A 19,755-nucleotide genomic window follows, 5' to 3' on the forward strand; every position below is an offset into this window, starting at 1 on the left:
TGGAAAGATGGCCCGGGCAATGGAGTACACCAGGGAAGCCATCCAAATGCAAAGCATAGTTAAAGCGCTGTGGCCATGGCAAGCCTGGGCATGCCTTCTCAGCTGACTGCGTGTAGCCACTGCTGGGCCAACTTGGCTTTGAGGGATACAAGCATGCACTTATGGCTCTACCCGCCACAAGTCTGACTCACCTATTTTTAAAACCAACCCAAATGAAGTGATTAAGTAATTAAACAGAAAAACAGCCGGCCTCTGGAATGTAGGTCTCTGAAGTTGTTTTCAACATTTCAATGTCAAGTCCAATTCATTTTTTCAAGAGCTTTTGCAGTTTGAGCTAAAATAGTGGGCATATGTCATGGCTGTTAGTGCCTAGTGTTTCTTCAGCGCTTGGGGAAGTTGGGTAGGTAATACAGATACTCTGCACTCATAAAATAACTGGATAAAAAACGGATGCCTCGGAATTCCAATAAGAATAGCCTGACCATGGCAGTTTGGCTTCGTTCTGTGATACCAGATCAAAGGTTGAACTACAAGGGCAAGATCATTGATACAGCGCAGGAAAACATGACTCATTCCCCGTGGTAAAAAACATTCATGTGCACAAAGCTCTATGGACCAATTCTTCCATATGTCCACATTTTTCTAGCCTTAAAATAAACACATGAGAAAATCGAAATTTACGACAACTCCTATGACTAATTTTTTCCACACTTTTTAGTTCTTCTCCTCATAGATTACTTTGCTGTTCCATCCAATATTGGCCTCACTTGGCAACCTGAATTGGGTGCAATGCTTTAATCATTTATCCCACTCAATAAAACTGGACATTAATGGTTTTGAACGGCACTAACCAATTGAACACAATTTCCAAGTGTCAACAGAAACAGACCTGAACATTGCTAGGTCGAGTTTCCTAATAGTGACAATTCAAGGTAGCAGGATCTGTCGCGATGAGCACTGCTGTCATGATAATGGCGACTTCTCTGATTGGATCTTGCGTCAGGATTGTGGTTAGCGTAGTTTTTACCTGTGTTTTGGACATTAAAATGTTTCTTTATTGTTATTATTTTAACTACGTAGACATCATAATGGCAGATTTAACAAAATCATATAATTGTATACATGTATGCATTATTGCGAAAGTAATTCTTAATAATTTTCTCTGTGTGGAGTGTGTGCAGTCGCAGTTTATTGCATCAATTATCATGCATATTTTTGATTAGCTCCCACCTCGCTGCTACCCACTTATGCAATAAAAACAGCACAGACAAGGTAAGACGTGTTTTTATATTTAATGCTGTTCACGGCTAATTTGATTTAATAGTGCATCATGCACATTTGTTTAGGTATAATGTGGGTTTATCGTTCAGGAATGTTGTGGTTGTATGTATGGTCACAGAGAATTATGCCATACTCTAGGTTTTCGTGAAATGCCGCCACTCAGTAGGCCACTAACAAAACCACTAAATGGCCTGTAAGTCTCATCATATGCAATGAGATTTATTATGACTTAATGTGTTAAAAAGTTATTAGTCTATTGTTATGTTCTAGAGCATTTCGTGGACAGAACTGCAATAAAATAAAATAAAAAAGCTGACAGAGTTAAATCAATAAAGCATTTGTATTTTGGACTGGTGTGCGTTTACAATACAATGATGTAACTCACTGATTAAGTAGCATAGTATAATGCATCGATAGAGAAACTAACCAACTAGCTATGCGACTGTTTCCCTGAATCCGCGTAGTAACACGGTCGCACCTCCATCGTTTGAACCACGTTGATACAGGACTGCTGTTAATGACATCATGCACAGGTGGTGGAATAATAACTTCTATTAATTGATCGATTGAAGATTTCTGAGATGCTGCTCTAACAAACATAGCATCTGAGGACTACTTCACTGCTTTTTGTTTCTTGCCATTTTGGTAACAACGGAACTCGCAAACACAGTTGGTTAACAATGCTTTTAAAAATGCACCCCTGGTCAGTCTGCTTTTACAAAAAACCTGACCTTAAAAGTGCATATCAGTCAAACCAAGAAGGCATCTATTGCGGGGTTTATGTATAATATTTTAGGCTAATGATTCATCAGCATTATTGAGTCTTACCTTCTGCTTCACGAGGGCTCCAGTAGCCAGAGGGAGCGCAGGGTCTGGGAGAAGAGGAGTTTGAGGCATACTGCAGGAGCACCCCAACTTCAGTACATCTGTCACAAACTGATCCCACTTCTCTAGGAAATCAACAGACAGCCAAGGTAGCAACTTAGACACAGCAACACCACAACAACCTCATGATGGCTTTAAAAATGGATAAAACAGTTTCTATGTTGATGAGAGAGAAATTCTGATTTAAATGACTCACACCTCTCTATTGGTCCACTATGACTTCAACCTGTGTGTGCCATGTATACTACTGCACTAAATAAACTACATACTAATTGTTGTTGACATGATTGACCTTGATTTGTTTAGCATCTCACTATTCATTTTAACTGGGGCACTTACATTATATAAAAATTTCTGGATTTTAACTAATTAAACCTAATTAAATATATAAAAATCAATTAGTTGAAAAAAGCCTTAAACACACTCAAAACATCACAAAATCAATATAGTGCATTTTTTTTTGTATCAGGTTTTTATCATGTTGTTAATCATCATATGTTTGATATTAGGTTGCTTTCTTTGTACAAAACATTTTGTAGTTTGAACAAAAGAGACCCTAAAACATTTTTATTTTCTTTGTTCTTTTAAATACATCTTTACTGAAAGGAGCAGAAAATGCTGGCTGTCAACCCCAGGAGGTCAAACTAAATGTTCTATAAATGTTATCTAAACAAATAAATATATATAGTTAGATTTATTTTGATATACAGGCTATGTTTTATTTCTATGAAGTTTATATAAGTTTATGTTTTTGGTGGGACATTTCTACATAAAGTTTAAAATCCTGATTTTGTAATGTTCCAGAGATAAACATTAAATAAACATAAAAATAAACAATAACTAAATAAATAAAGTTTATATTTTAAACTACACCAGACTGGGTAACAGCATTTCAAATTTAAATCAAATGTTGTACAACATATCATTTGCTAAATATTTGTCATTTTTGCAAGATATCTTTTTTTCTTAATACATTTTAATTCATTTTATTTATTTATTTTCTTCAATAACTTACAATGCAAATAATGTCACTTCTTGGGTTTCACAATTTTAATGAATGTAAAATTTTTCATTATGTTGGAAGTCATGTGTTAACATTTGAATACATATTTAATTATTTTATTAATTTTAAATTAATATTTTAATAAATAATTTATTGATTAATAAAATGAATTAATAATCTATCTAGGAACAGCTTTGGCTCCTAGTTCTTTTCACCTGTCTAAGTAATGGCCGGTGAGGGCAGGGAACCACTCTAGTGTAATAGAGTCTTGGTCCTGGGCTGTAACTCGAGGAGTTAGAGGAACAGGAGCTGGTTTACTTCCAGGTCTCCAAGACTGGTAGATCAGATCCAGGTAACAGTGCATCCGTGCCACCTGGTTCAGCGTGAAGGAATCTGTGCAGACATCATCTTTATGGGAACAAAACGAACAAAGAATGTCAGATGTTATACTAATTTTAAATTCAATTCACAGATTTCATGTCCAAGTCAGTGCAGAAAATGCAAAAAAAAAAAAAAAAGTCTGCAGAAGACTTCATCTCAGCAGACATTTACAGCTGATATATGTCTCACCAGCATAGCTCATGTAATTGTTGAAGGGGGTGTTTATGAAATGACGTCTGCCGCAGGTGTCGTTGCCTGGCTCAGGATCTCTACAGTACTTGTACTTGGGTGTGGGATTAGTATCTACACACAGATCTCCTGTCTCAAGAGAAGGCTCAGTCTCTAAGCAGGCATCGTTACAGGACTCCACTTCTGAGATTCCCCTGAAGACATGGTACAGTCCAAGGCTGTGGCCAATCTCATGTACCATGGTGTGAGTGTGGCCAAATGTACCATAAAATGAAGGGTTTAATACAATCCCACCTAAAAAAAAGACAGAGCGAGAACAGGTATTAAAAGCATTATTTTTTTGGTACCTGTTTAATGTCTTTTTTTCTGATGACAGTGAAAGTTGATATGCAATGCTCTTCAAACGCTTTAAAACTACAATATAAAGGATGCTAAACCAATGGTTGTTGTCTACATTGTAGTGGTGCATCTATTTATTTACCTAAATGTGTTAAAGCTTCTTTATCCCAGGGCCAAGTGCCCACACCAGCCACGTCTTCATCAGATGAGTTAGCAAAGAAGATGTTCAAGTGTGTAGATCCATCCAAATTCAAAACCTCTTTCAGCTCCTTCACGTTCATGTAAGCCCTACAGAACAAGAAAGACTTATTAACACGCCAGATATTCAAAATGTGTTCAAAATCATAAATGTATAATGTAAACCAGACCTTACAATCAAACATAGAATTCTTTACAAAATAATTAATTCCAGCTGACCAGCTGTCGCTTGTACTTTCGTGCATATGTTCTTATATTTCCAACCATCTTACATTCACTCATCATGATTATTAAAATGGCAGCATTGTTTTTATGCCTATTTACAGTGGCTGCATAATATTGTATTTGTACAGTGCTTCACGTCTCGCAGATGTCACTGTATTCTGCTCAGCTAACTGACTCAGCTACGTAGTTTGGACTCTGTTGCTTATTTTTTACAATTATTATGTTTGTAATATACTAGGTTAGGGTTTTCCTGTTAGGATTTTCCTTCATTAATTTTCACTGCTTTCCCACTGTTGAATCTTAAGTGCAACAGCAAAAGAAATCATAGCTTTAAGTTTGAGATTACAGTCTTTATTGAATGTGATGCAATAAGAATTTCTCTGTAAAATGGCAAAACATGATTTTTCTGTTGAGTTGTTCTAATGAGCTGCACACAAATACAAACATGACGTGACCAGTATTGTCTGATTCACCAGCAAATGACTCTTGTGACTCTTCTGACCACATCTTAAGAGTCATTCATTGGGCTACACTGGTCACACAACTTGCACAGTTTTTCTGAGTCGCTAAAAAAATAACTCACTCATAAAGGTGCACATTTACCACTGTTCGGCAATTTTTTGTGGGTGAAAACCAGTCACAATTGGGAATTTCGCTTGAAGACAAAAGATTTCCCCACACACATTTCACACCAGGTTTTTCACAGATTTGCCTTAACCAACAGAAAGATGCTTGTTTTGAAATTAACTTCTGAGTGAACTGTGCTTTTTACATCTCTATACTAATGACAAACTTTAATGGACTATTTTTGCACACAATATTTCACCGAAATTTCACTAAAATGTTTGTGAGAGCACATTTATTAGCCACCTCTTTTAATAAGCATCATAACTGAAATACCCAAATGAACTGGAATCAAACTGGGAGCTTGCGCGTCAGAATTGACTGAAATAGGAAAATCTATATCTATATGAATCACTGGATTTACAAATGGCACATTTTGTTTATTTGACTCTAAACATTTAATTTAAGTGTGAATATAATTACCACATTTTGAAGTAATATATTAATGAAATACATCAGTCAAGATAGATGGGAAAGTGCATACAGAAAGTACACAAAGATCATGTGTGTGTGTGTGTGTGTGTGTGTGTAAATGTTTGTCAAGAGAAGCAGTGTTCTGTAATTTAACGGCTCTAGTGAGGCTGTCACACAGAGTTTGTATTTGGAAGGAAACCTGAGCCCCGCTTTGCAGCCAGAGCTGAGGTCAGAGGTCACTGGCCCTGTCTAGTTAGGAATGCATTGTGTCATTTGGATAGTTCCAAACACGGCCCCCTTAAAATGCTTATTATTTCACCTCAAACACACTGGGCATGTTATTCCCATGCAAGCCTTTCCCCTGCAGTGATAACTGTCATGCAAGTCAAACAAAGACAAGCCTCTCTGCAGTGATGAATGCTGGCTTGCTGAAGATGTACATTTCCATAAGTACAACAGCATGTAAGCATGAATATATTCATATTTGCGCAGACGTATAGTATTCTATATCGCCTCTCCTTTAACCTCCTCTGTCTTTACGGGAGGCCCCACTTAATTCTCTCAAAACATTTCCCCTTTTGAAAAATGCTGGAACAAAAATGAACACAAGCGGAGCTGAGTCCCTAACTCCAATGCTTTCAAATGTAGTAAACACCCACCTCCACTATTCATTGAGAGAGAAAAAACAGCCAGGTCTCATTCCTCATCTTAAGAGCAACATCTGTTAGCCAGTTCACCTTGAGGACCAATCAAACACGGTCTCTGTTGTCATGCTGCTAAACCCTGGGTTAGCCGAGACATTATGAAAATGTATGTATTACTTTGTAGTTGTTCTTGATGTATTAACCTTCTAAGGAAGACGTGGGTCTAGAAGACAGGATGACCATTTCCTGGTATTTATTTTCTCATAAGCCTTATACCGTGGCACTATGTCTTGTAAAGTCATCACTCTCTGTCATAAAAGAGAAACACTAGAAGCCTCATGACAGTTCAAAAGAAGGAGAGTAAGTCTAGTAAATTTGCGTTTAACTGGATACATTTCCAATCATACACAAAATCTTGCTTTTTTAAAGCATGTTGGTTATTGTAAATCCCAATAACACCACCAACACACACACACACACACACGTATACATACGGTATATATGTTGGCTGAGCAGCAGTGGGGCAGTTAAGTTCTTGCAAGAAGTCTCTTATGCTTACTGCATTTGCAGGCTGCATTTGTTTGACCAAAAATGCAGTAAAATCAGTGATATTCTGAAATGTTCATACAACTTAAAACTAGTTTTCTTACATATTTTATATAAAATTGCATATTAAAATGCAATTTATTCCTGTGATGGCAAAGCTGAATTTTCAGCAGCTATTACTCCAGTCTTCAGTGTCACATGATCCTTAAGAAATCATTCTAATATTCTAATAACTGAAGATTAAAAACACAAGATCAAAAAGATTTAAAAAATTAAAAACATTCTCATCATAGAAGAAGTGTATTCAAGTCATTATATGTATGAAATGCATTTTCAATAATGTATTTTAATTCTATATATTTTTAAATAAATTACTAGATGTGGACCAAAAAGGTTGTCATTTCATTGCCCCATCTACCACTCCTCCTGTGTGACTGAAAGCAAACGACAGAGACGTGATTATGTTGCACAAATATGAACAAACATGGCAGAGGGTGTGATGTTCTCTAGGCAGAACACTGATGATTAGCTGTGGTGGTGACGTTACAAGCCAACACAGCTGCCAATGAGATGCAGCACAGCGTGGAAACATCTTGTGTGGTACAGATCTCAAATTACCTGCTTCATTCCACACATATTCAGAAAAGAACTCAAAATAGAACAGATATTCTTACAAGGAACATTACTGTTATGATCACAGAAAAGAACCATTCACTTTTTGACTTATAAGCATGCATGTTACTGGTTTATCTGGACTAGGGCTGCAACTAACGATTATATTGATAATCGATTAGTTGGTCGATTATTTTTTCCCGATTAACCGATTAATCGGATTAAAACAAACCATTTTCTTTTTATTTTATTGACAAAAACACACTATTCTACATTCTGCCCAATGTCCTTAAAACAAACGTTCCAACTGAATGCTATGAAAACATACAGTGCTTAACAATTTATTAGCCCCCCTGCCATAATAAAGAGAAAACACATTTTAGGAATTTTAGGAATCTGTCAAAAAATTGTTTAAATCAAAAAATTTTTATTGTCATTTATTTATAACTAAATACTTTTATTTATTCACATAACCAAAATGGCCTCCTATGCCTTTCATAGCTTGCGTTCTTGCTGGCATTGTTTAAGTACTTTTTGACTGTAATTGGGTATCTGAAAAAAAAACACTATAAAGCTCTCTGCCTTTCTTTCATAGATAACAGCAATAATTATATTATAGCATTAGAAACAGCCTACTACTGTTACTAAAGAGCTTACGCATATTGGAGGACTAACCCATACAGAAAGCTAAAAAATGATTTTGGTAATCACCAGTACTGTTAGTTTAGAGCAGCAGTGGCACAAACCATAATTTGTTAAAAACCTTACATAAATTTGTTTTAATAAATTTGTTAAGTATTGTATATGGTGAATATAGTTTAAATCACTGCATTAAAAATTAAAATAATAATAAAGATGATAAAGACGAATAAAATCACAAGGACTATAGTAAGATTGCACTTAAGCAGCACCAAAGTAAACCTATGTACTGCAATACTTGGAATAATGTATTTTCTTTAAAAAAAAATGGAAAATGGAAAATGAAAATAAACAGTTGGGCAGTATCAAAAGGCGGCAGAATTTCACTTGTGAAACTGTGGAAGCCAGCTCAGGGGACAAATCTAAGGAAAACAGATGATATAAGGTTTCCCTCCTAATAATTTCAGGAATTTCATTATTTCCTATGAAAATATTTGGCTGGCTTTTTGGCTGTACAGAAGGGGAAAAAGTGGTCAGGGAGTTTCATGGTGAGATAAATAAGTCAGCTATAGAGTAAGTGCAAAAAGAGCTTGTTTTTTAAAACGTAGGCCTCTGCTTTAATAAAAGTTCCACTACTGTAGGTCAAAGCCACCTAATCTGAGTTCAATTAAGTTTAATCCACTGGCTCACTTACAAAAGCACAACATGAATCAGATGTGGACGTAGGCCTACTACAAAAACATCAGGCCAAAGTATGCATATGTCCAGCCAAAGTATGCAGGCATCAGTGGTTATGTATTGCACAATGCTGCTCAGGATCATTTGAGGTTTTTTTCCCCCCTGATTCTGCTGAGTAGGGAAGTGGGTGACACTGGCAGTACAACGTCTGAAGCCACATGATGAATCCTAGGCACACATTCGGAGTGATCACCTTTATGAATGCCAAAATAGTCTTCTAGGACATCTTAAAAGAAGCCAGTCCATTCACATCTACACATCAACATGTACAGTACAGGCTTGTGTCATGGGAAGGCTGTCCATTAAACGAGCAAAAAGCGGGGGAAAAAAGCGCAGACGTCACTGCTGATCAGTTCTGCCTGGCTGCACTCAGAGTGCTCCAAGTGGTGTGTTGACGCATTTATATTTAATGCCTATTAAATGTGTGATTATGGCTTCATCCATTTACACCCATATACTATTCATCTGAATCAGTAAAGACGGCCTTACGTCCAGATGTACCGAGTGTGGTTTTGCGTAGAGCTGCTCGGGGCGTGTTGGCATGGCAGTGTTCACCAGTTGGCTGAGAGGGCTGTAATTTTCTCAGCCTTTCAGGGATCTTTTCATCAGCTCCAAGTACATAAGAGGAGTGATCAATCATCTATACAATTAGCATCATGCACAACCAGGCATGAAGTTCACAGGCTGACCTCTACATGAATTATATAATTCACAGACAGTTACCATAAAAGGGGCTAGAAGAGAGGGGGATACATTTATGCAAGGTCTACGGAAAACGAGGGCTGGTTGATGTATGAAGAAAAGAGAACTGAAGTAGATAAAACACAGGAAATATTGTACTTAACGAATACAGTAAATGATCACTTTCACTGTAGGCTCTCAGAAAAATGAGCGCAATGTACAGCCTTAGTATGGATTAGTGCTCGACCGATATATCGCCAAGGCCGATATATCGGCCGATATCTGCCATCTTTCAAATATCGGCATCGGCCGATAAGTTTTTCTCTTTGGCCGATGTGTTCGAGGCGGGACTTTTATTTTGATGCCGAGAACGGCTGCGGCAGCGCCTGAGCACACAGTGCTCACATTCTCCCTCTTGTTCGCTGTTGTCAAGTGTGTATGTGACCTGCATGATCGCGTGTTCTGGGACGGTCGGTCCTACGTTCCGTGCGAATTGAATACGGACAGAAGGAGAGTTCAGCTTCACTGGAGACACGCGATCAACAAACTTTAATTTCGTGACTGATTTCAAATTATGCTGCGCTTTATGCATTTGCCCACTGTCATATTCATAGATATCGGCATCGGTATCGGCTGCCAACAAACCCATATCGGTTGACCACTAGTATGGATGTTCCTATGTACATGTAAGACAGGAAACGCCTCATTAAAAACATTCATTTCTGAACTGTCTATTCCTATGTCCTCCATTACTTCCAGCTTCTGTCATCTATTATACTACTTTCAACATTTTCCCTCTCACAAATGTGGCAAATATGGTACAAACAGAAGATGTTTTTAATTTTTAATTTACCCCCATAAGGTTTACTTATAAGGTTTACTTAAATAATTGTGTAAAATGTTTCATTAAAAAAACAGTATACAATTTTTTTTTGCTGTGCCTTTAATATAAATTCAAACTGTTCACTTCAATTAATCATGTATATTATCAATGTATATTAAAATGTTTTACTAAAAAAAAAGTATATAAATATTGTTGTTGATTCCTATGCAGTGTTATGTGTGTGTGTGTGTGTCTCTCTCTCTCTCTCTCTCTCTCTCTCTATATATATATATATATATATATATACACACACACACACACACATAAGTAAAAATGATTACATTTACATTTTCCTTGTTATTTGTGAAATACTATGGAGCCCATAAAGGGACATGGTCATGGTGGTTAAAAAACTACTTTTTTTCACTGCTTTCGTGTTCTTGCAAATATTTTGCTTTCCACCGAGAAACTTTTTGTTTGCTCACAAATGTTTTATGATGGAAATAATAACTATATTTCATTGTTTTTGTCAGAGAATGCAAAGTTTCTCGTGTAACGCAAATGTTTTGCGAGCAAAAGCAAAGTTTCTCGGAGGAACGCAATACTTTTGATACAGATTATAACAGTTTTGAAAGCAAAGGCAAAAGCGTTGATAAAAAAAAATTCTTATCATTTTATATTTTTTCCATCACCACGTCCCCTTTAGGGGTTGCATCAAATGCAGTCTGAAAAACATGTCTTGATAATTTTTAACAGTTTTTTGTGTTATGCATTAAACACTGTGTATCAATGTGACAATAGTGGCTGTTTCAAAAATATTATCCTTAAGAATTTACTAAGAAAAAGCCATTTGAGCTATTTCAAAGAAAATGCATAGAGATATATTGAATCTTAAAGGCAGAAAAAAACATTGAGAGCTGTATACCCAGGCCTACATTCATTCTGAGTCAACATGAGCTATGTACCGCCACATCTGATGCGGGCAGCCAGACACACAACACTGACAATGCAACAAAGCATCAGCATTATTTGGTTCTCATAAATCTCTCACTTTATTTCAGAAGCCAAATATGTTTAAAATACAATTAAAGCTCTGAAACTAGTTCATTTCAAGTGAGTAAGTGTGTCCAGTGCTGTTAATGCGGTGGCGTTGAAGTCCCCAATGAAAAGGGCTCCACACACAAATGGATCAGCTGGCCTCACAGTGGTATGTTAAAGGACTATTTAATTGCTGCAGTTTAAAAAGAGGAAATCCTTCTGTCCCCGGGGCTTAACTCTTTATCCAAACTAACTTCTGAACACCAGGGGTTGGACCTTGTGGTTGTGTGGCTGTGTGTGTGGCATTGTATGCGATGAAGAGGGAGACAGATCTTTAGGTAGCCACTTGTGTAGACAGGTGATTTCTCAAGCCTCCATAAGAAAAAAAAGGTGCTAACAGAGTGCTTTTCCTGTCCAAATCCTTGATAAGGTAACCGGCTCTTAGCCGGCTTAGTTTACAAGCCGAGTGGCTTAGATTATGCTGCAGAGTGAAGTCTCACACAAGGCTTATAGAGATACTCTTATTATTTGAGTTGGATCCCCTCTTCAAGAGAGTCCTGGACAAAGCAGGAGGCAAAGAGAGCGCACAGCGGTACAACATACCTTTGACTATTCTGAGACAATCAAGTATGCGATCGAGATACACTGTTAGGAATGCAATGCATTTTCTTTTCTCTCTTGCACTGCTGTGACCTTTGAATCATCAGTGAACAGTGAAAGTACTGCACTTGAGCTAAATACTGCAATTCAGTTGAATTTATTCCTGAGATTCATGTCAATTCAGGTAGAGACGACCATGTTTATATAAAATCTGCATAATGTCTGAACCGAAACCGAACAGCTAGTTTTTAAAGAAGTGATGATGTCACTCTCTTTTTGACACTGAGAGCTCGTCTGAAGTGCTGGAAAATGAGCCAGATGTACGGGTTTTGACTCATGCAGTTACACAGACTTGACTCATTTTTATACTGTCTTGCTCTACCACCGTTTCTCCCACCAGCCCTGCAGTCGTGGGGTGACCCAAACATATCATTTAAATGCATTAGCTTTAAGTGCATATTACTTGTCGATGTTGTTACACTGATGCCAACCATTTTTGAGTTGGCAAAAAGTTGCTATGCAGTACTGTTCAAAAGTTTGTGGTCAGTAGGTGTGGGCGATATGGCAAAAATATCATATCATGATTTGATATTAAAAAAATAATGGAAATCAAGGAAAATCATGATTCACTATTTTATCACGATTGTTTTACTATTTTGCAAGTTGTCTAAGCAGTATAGCCAACTGATTTCCTTATTTTAAAAACAAAGCCTCACCGGGTCATATAAATATAAAATATAAAATAAAGAATGGCAGATATTTAGGCCAAAGTGGGCAAAGATAAAATGTGTCATTATTTTATCTTTGTTATTAAAAAGAACAAAAAAAATCACAATTACAAATACACTTTATTTTTCAGGTACAGTAGGTGTATTTAGGTGTATAATAAATTGAATGAACAAATATAAAAATAAAACACTATATACACTTCACTGTGTAAATTATACATTGATTCTTATTAAAGCAACTGTATTAAAGTTCTTCAGTCAAGAGCAGTGAGTGATTTTTTATCTTTGTGTTTTGTTGTTTTATTAATATTAGTTCACCAAAAAAATTAAAAGTCTGATATCATTTACTCACTCTCAAGTTGTTTTAAACCTGAATTAGTTTTTATTTTGAACATAAAAGTTATATTGAAGAATGTGGGTATCCAAACAGTTGCTGGTCCCCAGAGACTTCCATAGGATTTTTTTCCTACTATCAAAGACAATGGGAACCAGCAACTCTGGTAACCCACATTCATCAAAATATCTTCTTTTGTGTTCAGTACAAGAAAGAAATTAATACAGGTTTGGTATAACATGAAAGTGAGTAACTATTAGCGCAATCAGACGCAAAAGATAAATTAGTCCAGTAATCAGGTGCTGTTTGAGAGGTTTTTTAGTGTGTTCATGCTTCAGGTGAAGTGTACTGAAACTCTGGCTACGCGAGACTAGAACTAACACTAGTTTATTATAGCAACCTGTATCTAAGTTATTTGCTTTAAGATAAAGGCAACTAAGTTATTATTAACTAAAACCCAATTCAATATATCACATACATTAATGAAAGAAAACAGATATAAAAAAAACTAATAAATAAAACGCAGATGTTTTTTTATTTTATTTTATTAATAACAAGGTCTGTTGAAAATTGCAGATGTTAAAGTTGACTGCAACATCTGCCTGAGTCTTGGGCAAAAACAAATTCACCACAGCATTTGATTTCATTGTTCTGTTCTTGCACAACTCTTTGTTCATGCATTCTTGTACAATCAAAAAGGAATGTCAAATCACTTCGTTATGCAGCCTTCGGCAAAGCTCTCCAGACATACCATAATCAAATCAAAACAAGCAACAACTTGGAGTGCTCTGTGCTTGACCACATGCTCTAGTCTCATCTCACACACGAACACACACAAACGTCAACAGGACAAACTGCTAAAAAAACAAATACAGTGAACTAAGGATCTGTAACCACAGACGGACAGGAAGCAATATGATTGTGCAATTTGCGAGCATGCAGTACCACAATGCAATGAGTTTATGAACCTGGAACCAATATTTTAATTTATAGAACCTCTCAAAGGTAAGTGATGCCTTTTATATTTAATTTGTTCTGATTTACAGATATTGAATATGCAATCATTCAACCATATTCAGTTTCTGTTTTCTGAGAATAAAACTTTCATCTTGGACCTTGAAATGCTTCTATTTTTTTATCTGGCACAGATCCCTAGTTGTCCTTGAATACCCTTGTTTGTTCTGATTAAATAAACTAAACTGCACTAAATGATAATCGGCGGTTTTGCTTTCAAGAATCTGCTGCAGACATACAGTGGGTTTCAAAGGTCCACCTGTGAAAATGCTTAATGTTATACAGTTTTTTTTTATTACAAACACACAGTGGTGTAATGTAACGAAGTAATAATACTTCGTTACAGTACTTAAGTATTTTTTGGGAGTATCTGTACTAGAGATCGACCGATATATCGATTTACCGATATTTTTCCCGATATTTAAGCATTTTACCATAATCGGATATCGGTTTTGTAATACCGATCAAATTAGATGCATTACATAAATGCCTGATATGCAGTTCGATCGCAGTTTGAGTATAGGTCTGTTTACCTGCATAGATAAACCGTCTAAGAAGGACAAAAACATTATTAATAATTCTGATATAACATTCCAGTTGAGAAATGCAACAAGAGTACCGTTTTTCAGCATCAACACATTTAATAATCATCTTAAAGAAGTTCAGTAAAGCAATAAGTGACTTACATTTTAGACATAATATTGCTTGTTTTTGCTTGTTTTGTTCCAAACAAAGGTCACATCACTGTTTTGCGTCTCTGAGCAATGGACGGTGTTTACTTATTGAATGAATCAGCTTTTTGAATGAATCGTTTGAATAAATGATTCAGTGATTCACTCATTAACACAGCTTTGTTTCTGAATGAATCAGTCATTTGAATTAATCGGTTGAATCTCAATGACTCACTCATGGACAGTCACTTGCTGTCACCTACTGGCGGTTTTAATTTCACATTTCGACTATTTTTTCATGTTTTAAATTATTTCAAATATCAGTATTCAACGTTTTATGTGAAAAACAAAACATTAGGCCTATTTAAGCATCTGTAACTGCAGTTTAAATGTAGTGAGCAGAGGCGGCGGATTCGACGAAGGAGCATCCGGTGGGCTTGCGGCAACCACATGTGACGACCCCGGGCTGGACTCCGCTTCGTCCACGGTGAAAGCCGATCCGGCGATCCACAGCGCGTAGTTGATGTATTCCCTCAGTGACCAGCACGGATCAGCTCTAGACATGGCGGCAGCAACAATACTACAGCGAGAATAAAAGTTACGCCTTCTTTCTTTGCGTGAACATTTGGGCGGCGTTATGCAAATCTTCCCACATCGTGACGTAGACATGTGGGGGCATGTTAGAACCAGCCGTTTTAGGTAGGAGTGGTTGACTCTTAACTTTTATAAAGAATATCTCTTTGGATTTGAGACTTCAGTCTTTGCAACTTTACAGATATTCTTTTTGCACCAAGAGCTTGTAACACTTCAAAGTGAAAGGAAAAATTTAAATCGCATCATATGACCCCTTTAATGTTTACTTTTTTTATCAAGTAAAAGGTATTTTAGTATAATTCTAAAAATGTCCCCTTCAGGTCGTGGTTCATGTCTTTTTGCTGTGAAATCTTTAATGATTTTCATAAAGTAAACATAAGAATAACTTTTATATTGTTAGCAATATTTCAAGATGAACACTTGCTGGACTGAAGCAACTTATCCATTCATCATTTTTAGAAAAAAAAATTATTAAGTGGCAAATATGATACTACATGCTTTTGAGGAATGTTTATTTGCATTATCTTTGTATTTGTTTTATTTATATTTGCTTTATATTTCAATCATCACTGCAATACAATTAAAACTACAGCATAAACTAAGCATTTAAATATCAACTTACTAAGACATATTATTGGGAGATATAGAGTGACAATTGATATTAATATATCAATAGTGACAATAGTGATTAAAAAGTCACACCAAAGATTGTTTGTGCTGAGGAAGCTTGACTCTATCAGTGTACAGAGAGTTATTCTCTGGTCTTTTTATAATTAATTTGTTGAACTTGAAACTATCCTGTCCTTTTCCTTTATTTTTCTTTATTATGAACAGCAAGTGATGAGGATGGCACATAAAATAACAGGAGACAGCACACACCCTTTGAATGATTATTTTGAGTGGATGCCCCTTGGGCGACGTTTAAGGGCAATCAGATGTTATACAAGCAATACGGTTATGTAATAAATGTAGTTGATTTTTTTTTCCTTCTATATTTTTTTATGTATTTTGTGTATTTTGAGTATTTGTATGTGTTTAAATGTTGATTGTATATGTGAAGCACCACGACAGCCTGAACAAATTGCCCCAAGGGGATTAATAAAGCTCTAAGCTAACTAAAAAAAAAAAAACTAATATGAATTTTATCCAAGTACTTTGCTACATTGTCATAAAGATTGATTGATATTAGGCACTATCAGAATTTCATAAGATTTTTTGGCCATATAAATATCAGCAATCGTACCAAAATACATATTTTTACTCAGTTTGGGCCTCAAAATAAAATTGAGGTGTTGTTTTCTCCTCGAATATGAGCTCCATTTTCTAAAAATCTAAAAAAATGACTTTCATTATTTATTTATTTATTTTTTACTATTATTTCATGTCAGGCTTTACAGGGTTAAGCCATACTGGATATAGTCTGCTATTTGCGGGTCTAATGAATAATTTAACTAATTAATCAGTATGCAACATTCTGTGTGTCACTGAATAGGTTTGAAATAGCAGAATTACAGAATTACCTGTGGGGTGACGCAGGATTAAAGCAGGTCTTGGTGACATCAGTGATGTTGGGGTTGCAGCAGTCCCCATGATCGTAATAGAAATTATCCCAGTTACACTCTGGGTCACAAACCCCGTTCCCCTGCTTGTATTCGGGGCAGTGTGTGCTCTGCCTCTTACAGTATCCGGCATCGAAGCCAGTAAGCATGTGGTTACATTCTGGATCGCACTCTTCATCGCCTACTTTGCTGATATCACAGTTGGCCAGTATTAGGCGGTTACGTAAGGACGAGTTGTAGACGTTGTGAACGGTGCGCTCCCAGGAAATGTTGTAGACGCGGAAAGCGTTGTTCAAGTGCTGGTGCTGAAGGTTGATCTGGTGGTCTGTAATCGTCGGCCACCGTCCGTCATCGTCGTAAACGTTTATCACTCGATAGCGCACCGTCTTGGGTTTGCGGAAGCTCCAGAGCTGGTAATAGTTTGTAATTACCTCCACATTGTCGCATACAGTCTGTCCGCAAGGTGGAGGTTTCAGTGCAGCATCACTGAGGATAGCCGCCAAGTTCCTGTCTGAGTCCTCCAACCGGGGGAAGCTCCCATCTTTCACCGTCAGCCACCGTCTTGACATGTTCTCAAAGTTCTCATGAATGACTAGCTGAGAGAGGTCACCAAACTGACCCAAACTGTGACCCATGGATCTAATGATCTCACGCTGGCTCAGAGCCCGATGCCACAAGCTCAAGTGTTCCATCGTACCCCTGTAGTTGTGATTTAAGGCGTTGCCACCGATCATTAGCACCTTGCACTTCTTGGTAAGTGGGCTGAAAATCTCACCAGATTGGTCTCGGCTTACAGCAACCTGCGCCCCGTTTATGTACAGCTTCATAAAGAGACCGTTGTAGGTGACTGCCACGTGTGACCATTGATTGGGAGTGTAGGGTGCATTGGAGGTGATCGTGGTGAGCTTGTGGGCTCGGTCCGTTTTGAGGGAGAAGAAGAAGCGAGGGTCACGGTTGGCTTGGTCGCTGACTGCTTTGATGCCAAGTAACCACCCTCTATCACTGGATGCGTAGAAGCATTTATCAAAGAGACCTGCAGGAAGATGACAGGTGTTAGATACAAGAACAAGCAGAGAATCATGGTACAGATGTACATTTTTATGCTTTTTTTCATAAATTCTATTATCAGCAAAACAATAAAAAAAAAATAACATGAATTTCAGAATTTGTTGTTGTTGGTTTAATGACAGAAGTATTCAAGCTGCATGAACTTCACAAGTTTGTGTAAAACCTGATGATCATGATTTGAGATGATCCAAAAAAACATCTTGAGCTTCAATAGAAGCAAGAACAGACGTCTGTACAGAGTCACGTTATATTTTTTCAAAATCTTAAAACATTTATTTCAAGGTTTACCATTCAAAAGTTAGTGGAAAGAAGTCTCTTATGTGCACTAAGGCTGAATTTATTTGATCCAAAAGACAGTAAAACAGTAATATTTGTGAAATATTATTACCATTTAAAATAGATGTTTTCTGTTTTAATGTATCTATTACTGTGATGGCAAAGCTGAATGTTTTAGTCTTCAGTGTCAGAAATCATTCTAATAGGCTGATTTGATGCTCAAGAAACATTTCTTATTATTTTAATGTTGAAAACAACTGCTTAATATTTTTGCAGAAATACCTGTGATACATTTTTAGGGTTCTGATAGAATTTATTTTAAATTAAAAAAATGTCTGTAACAATATAAAACTATTTACTGTCACATATAATCGCTTTAATGCATTCTTGCTGCATAAAAGTATCAATTTCTTTCAAAAAATATTTTATAATTGTTTAAAAATTATACATCTTAATTTTTGTTTCAATTTCCCTAAATATTAAAACTTTCTGTTTAGACTTAAATTTCTAAAGCTCTTTTAGACTCCACTGTATCTTTCATCAGTAATTAGGTTTTCTGCTCCATAAATGTTAGACACAATTAGCAGATACTGATTTATCCAAAAGTATAATGAAAGGCGCACAGTAGTAGTTCAGCAAACTGACTGACGCAATACCACAGACGTAAGTTTCTGCAGCCTGATGCAGAGAGTGACGAAAAACTGTATGTGTTTATCCAGAAAAGTGGGGAACACAACGTGGTTCCCATGATCAAATCATTGCAACAGTCCAGTCCGAGGACTACAGGCCTACGAGGAAGCATCTGCTAGCAATCAGGCCCAGACAGTGTGGTCTTGTATCAACAGAGCAAAGGTTACTTGAATTTTCAGTCTATTTTCTTGAAATGTGCCACAGCAGTAGGGATGTTTGAAATCAAAAATGGTCCTTTTTCGGCACAGTCCGTATTATGATAGGGGCTCTGAAACCCTTTCTTACTGTTTCATTTGGAAACCATGTGCTGAGCTACAGAAGGAAACGTATTCTTACATTTAATGGGTACATGTCCTTCATAATAGTCCAGAGTGTGTAAAAGCTGATTGTATTTCAATACTGCAGAAATCAGATACAGGGCAAATTCTAAATTTTTTAATTCTTACATTTCATTTTAAAGAATTAATCAAACAAGCCCTACAAATCCATACAGCAGTGCTACATAATCCAGTAAATTGCTGAGCAATGAAACCTAAAGTCAAAGACAGAAAGTGAGGATCTGTGATCTGTGAGAGGAACTCTCTCGTCTTCCACAGCGGAGAGAAGTGTGTTTGTTAGAGGTAATTAGTGAAATTCAGTTAGGGCAAATAAGCAGTAAAGAGTTACCAGGGTAGCAGAGGAAAATATTACTATGCTACATTACTACTTAAACCGTGTAACATAACTCCAAATTTACACATGCCTCTGCAACAGGGAAACACATTTGGACTGAGCTGCTTAAATCCATTTAGTGAAGCTGAATGCATGAGGATCTTCTGACCGCTAGGATTGACCACTTTAAAGAGATCATTCATTCGGGAGCGCCTTACTAAAGAGCAGACAGGAGCATGTAGTTCCCTCTCACTTCTGGGCTGCCAGCAGCACCACTGCCAGCATCTATAAAAATAAATTGTGCCATAAA

General features: G+C 36.7%; 1 protein-coding gene across 1 annotated transcript in view; it reads right to left on the reverse strand.

Moving 5' to 3' along the window:
• Window positions 1–19,755, reverse strand: part of LOC107731007 (pappalysin-1-like) — an 82,593-nt gene that overhangs the window by 58,949 nt on the left and 3,889 nt on the right. Inside the window, exons 2-6 of the mRNA XM_016541976.1 lie at window positions 16,722–17,793; window positions 4,221–4,366; window positions 3,740–4,033; window positions 3,385–3,577; window positions 2,110–2,231 (exon numbers count right to left, since the gene is read on the reverse strand). Of these exons, the coding sequence (XP_016397462.1) occupies window positions 2,110–2,231; window positions 3,385–3,577; window positions 3,740–4,033; window positions 4,221–4,366; window positions 16,722–17,793 (1,827 nt within the window). The remainder of the gene's footprint in view (window positions 1–2,109; window positions 2,232–3,384; window positions 3,578–3,739; window positions 4,034–4,220; window positions 4,367–16,721; window positions 17,794–19,755) is intronic.

Source organism: Sinocyclocheilus rhinocerous, unplaced genomic scaffold, assembly GCF_001515625.1.
Source record: "Sinocyclocheilus rhinocerous isolate Xijiao unplaced genomic scaffold, SAMN03320098_v1.1 scaffold157, whole genome shotgun sequence".
Taxonomy (NCBI): domain Eukaryota; kingdom Metazoa; phylum Chordata; class Actinopteri; order Cypriniformes; family Cyprinidae; genus Sinocyclocheilus; species Sinocyclocheilus rhinocerous.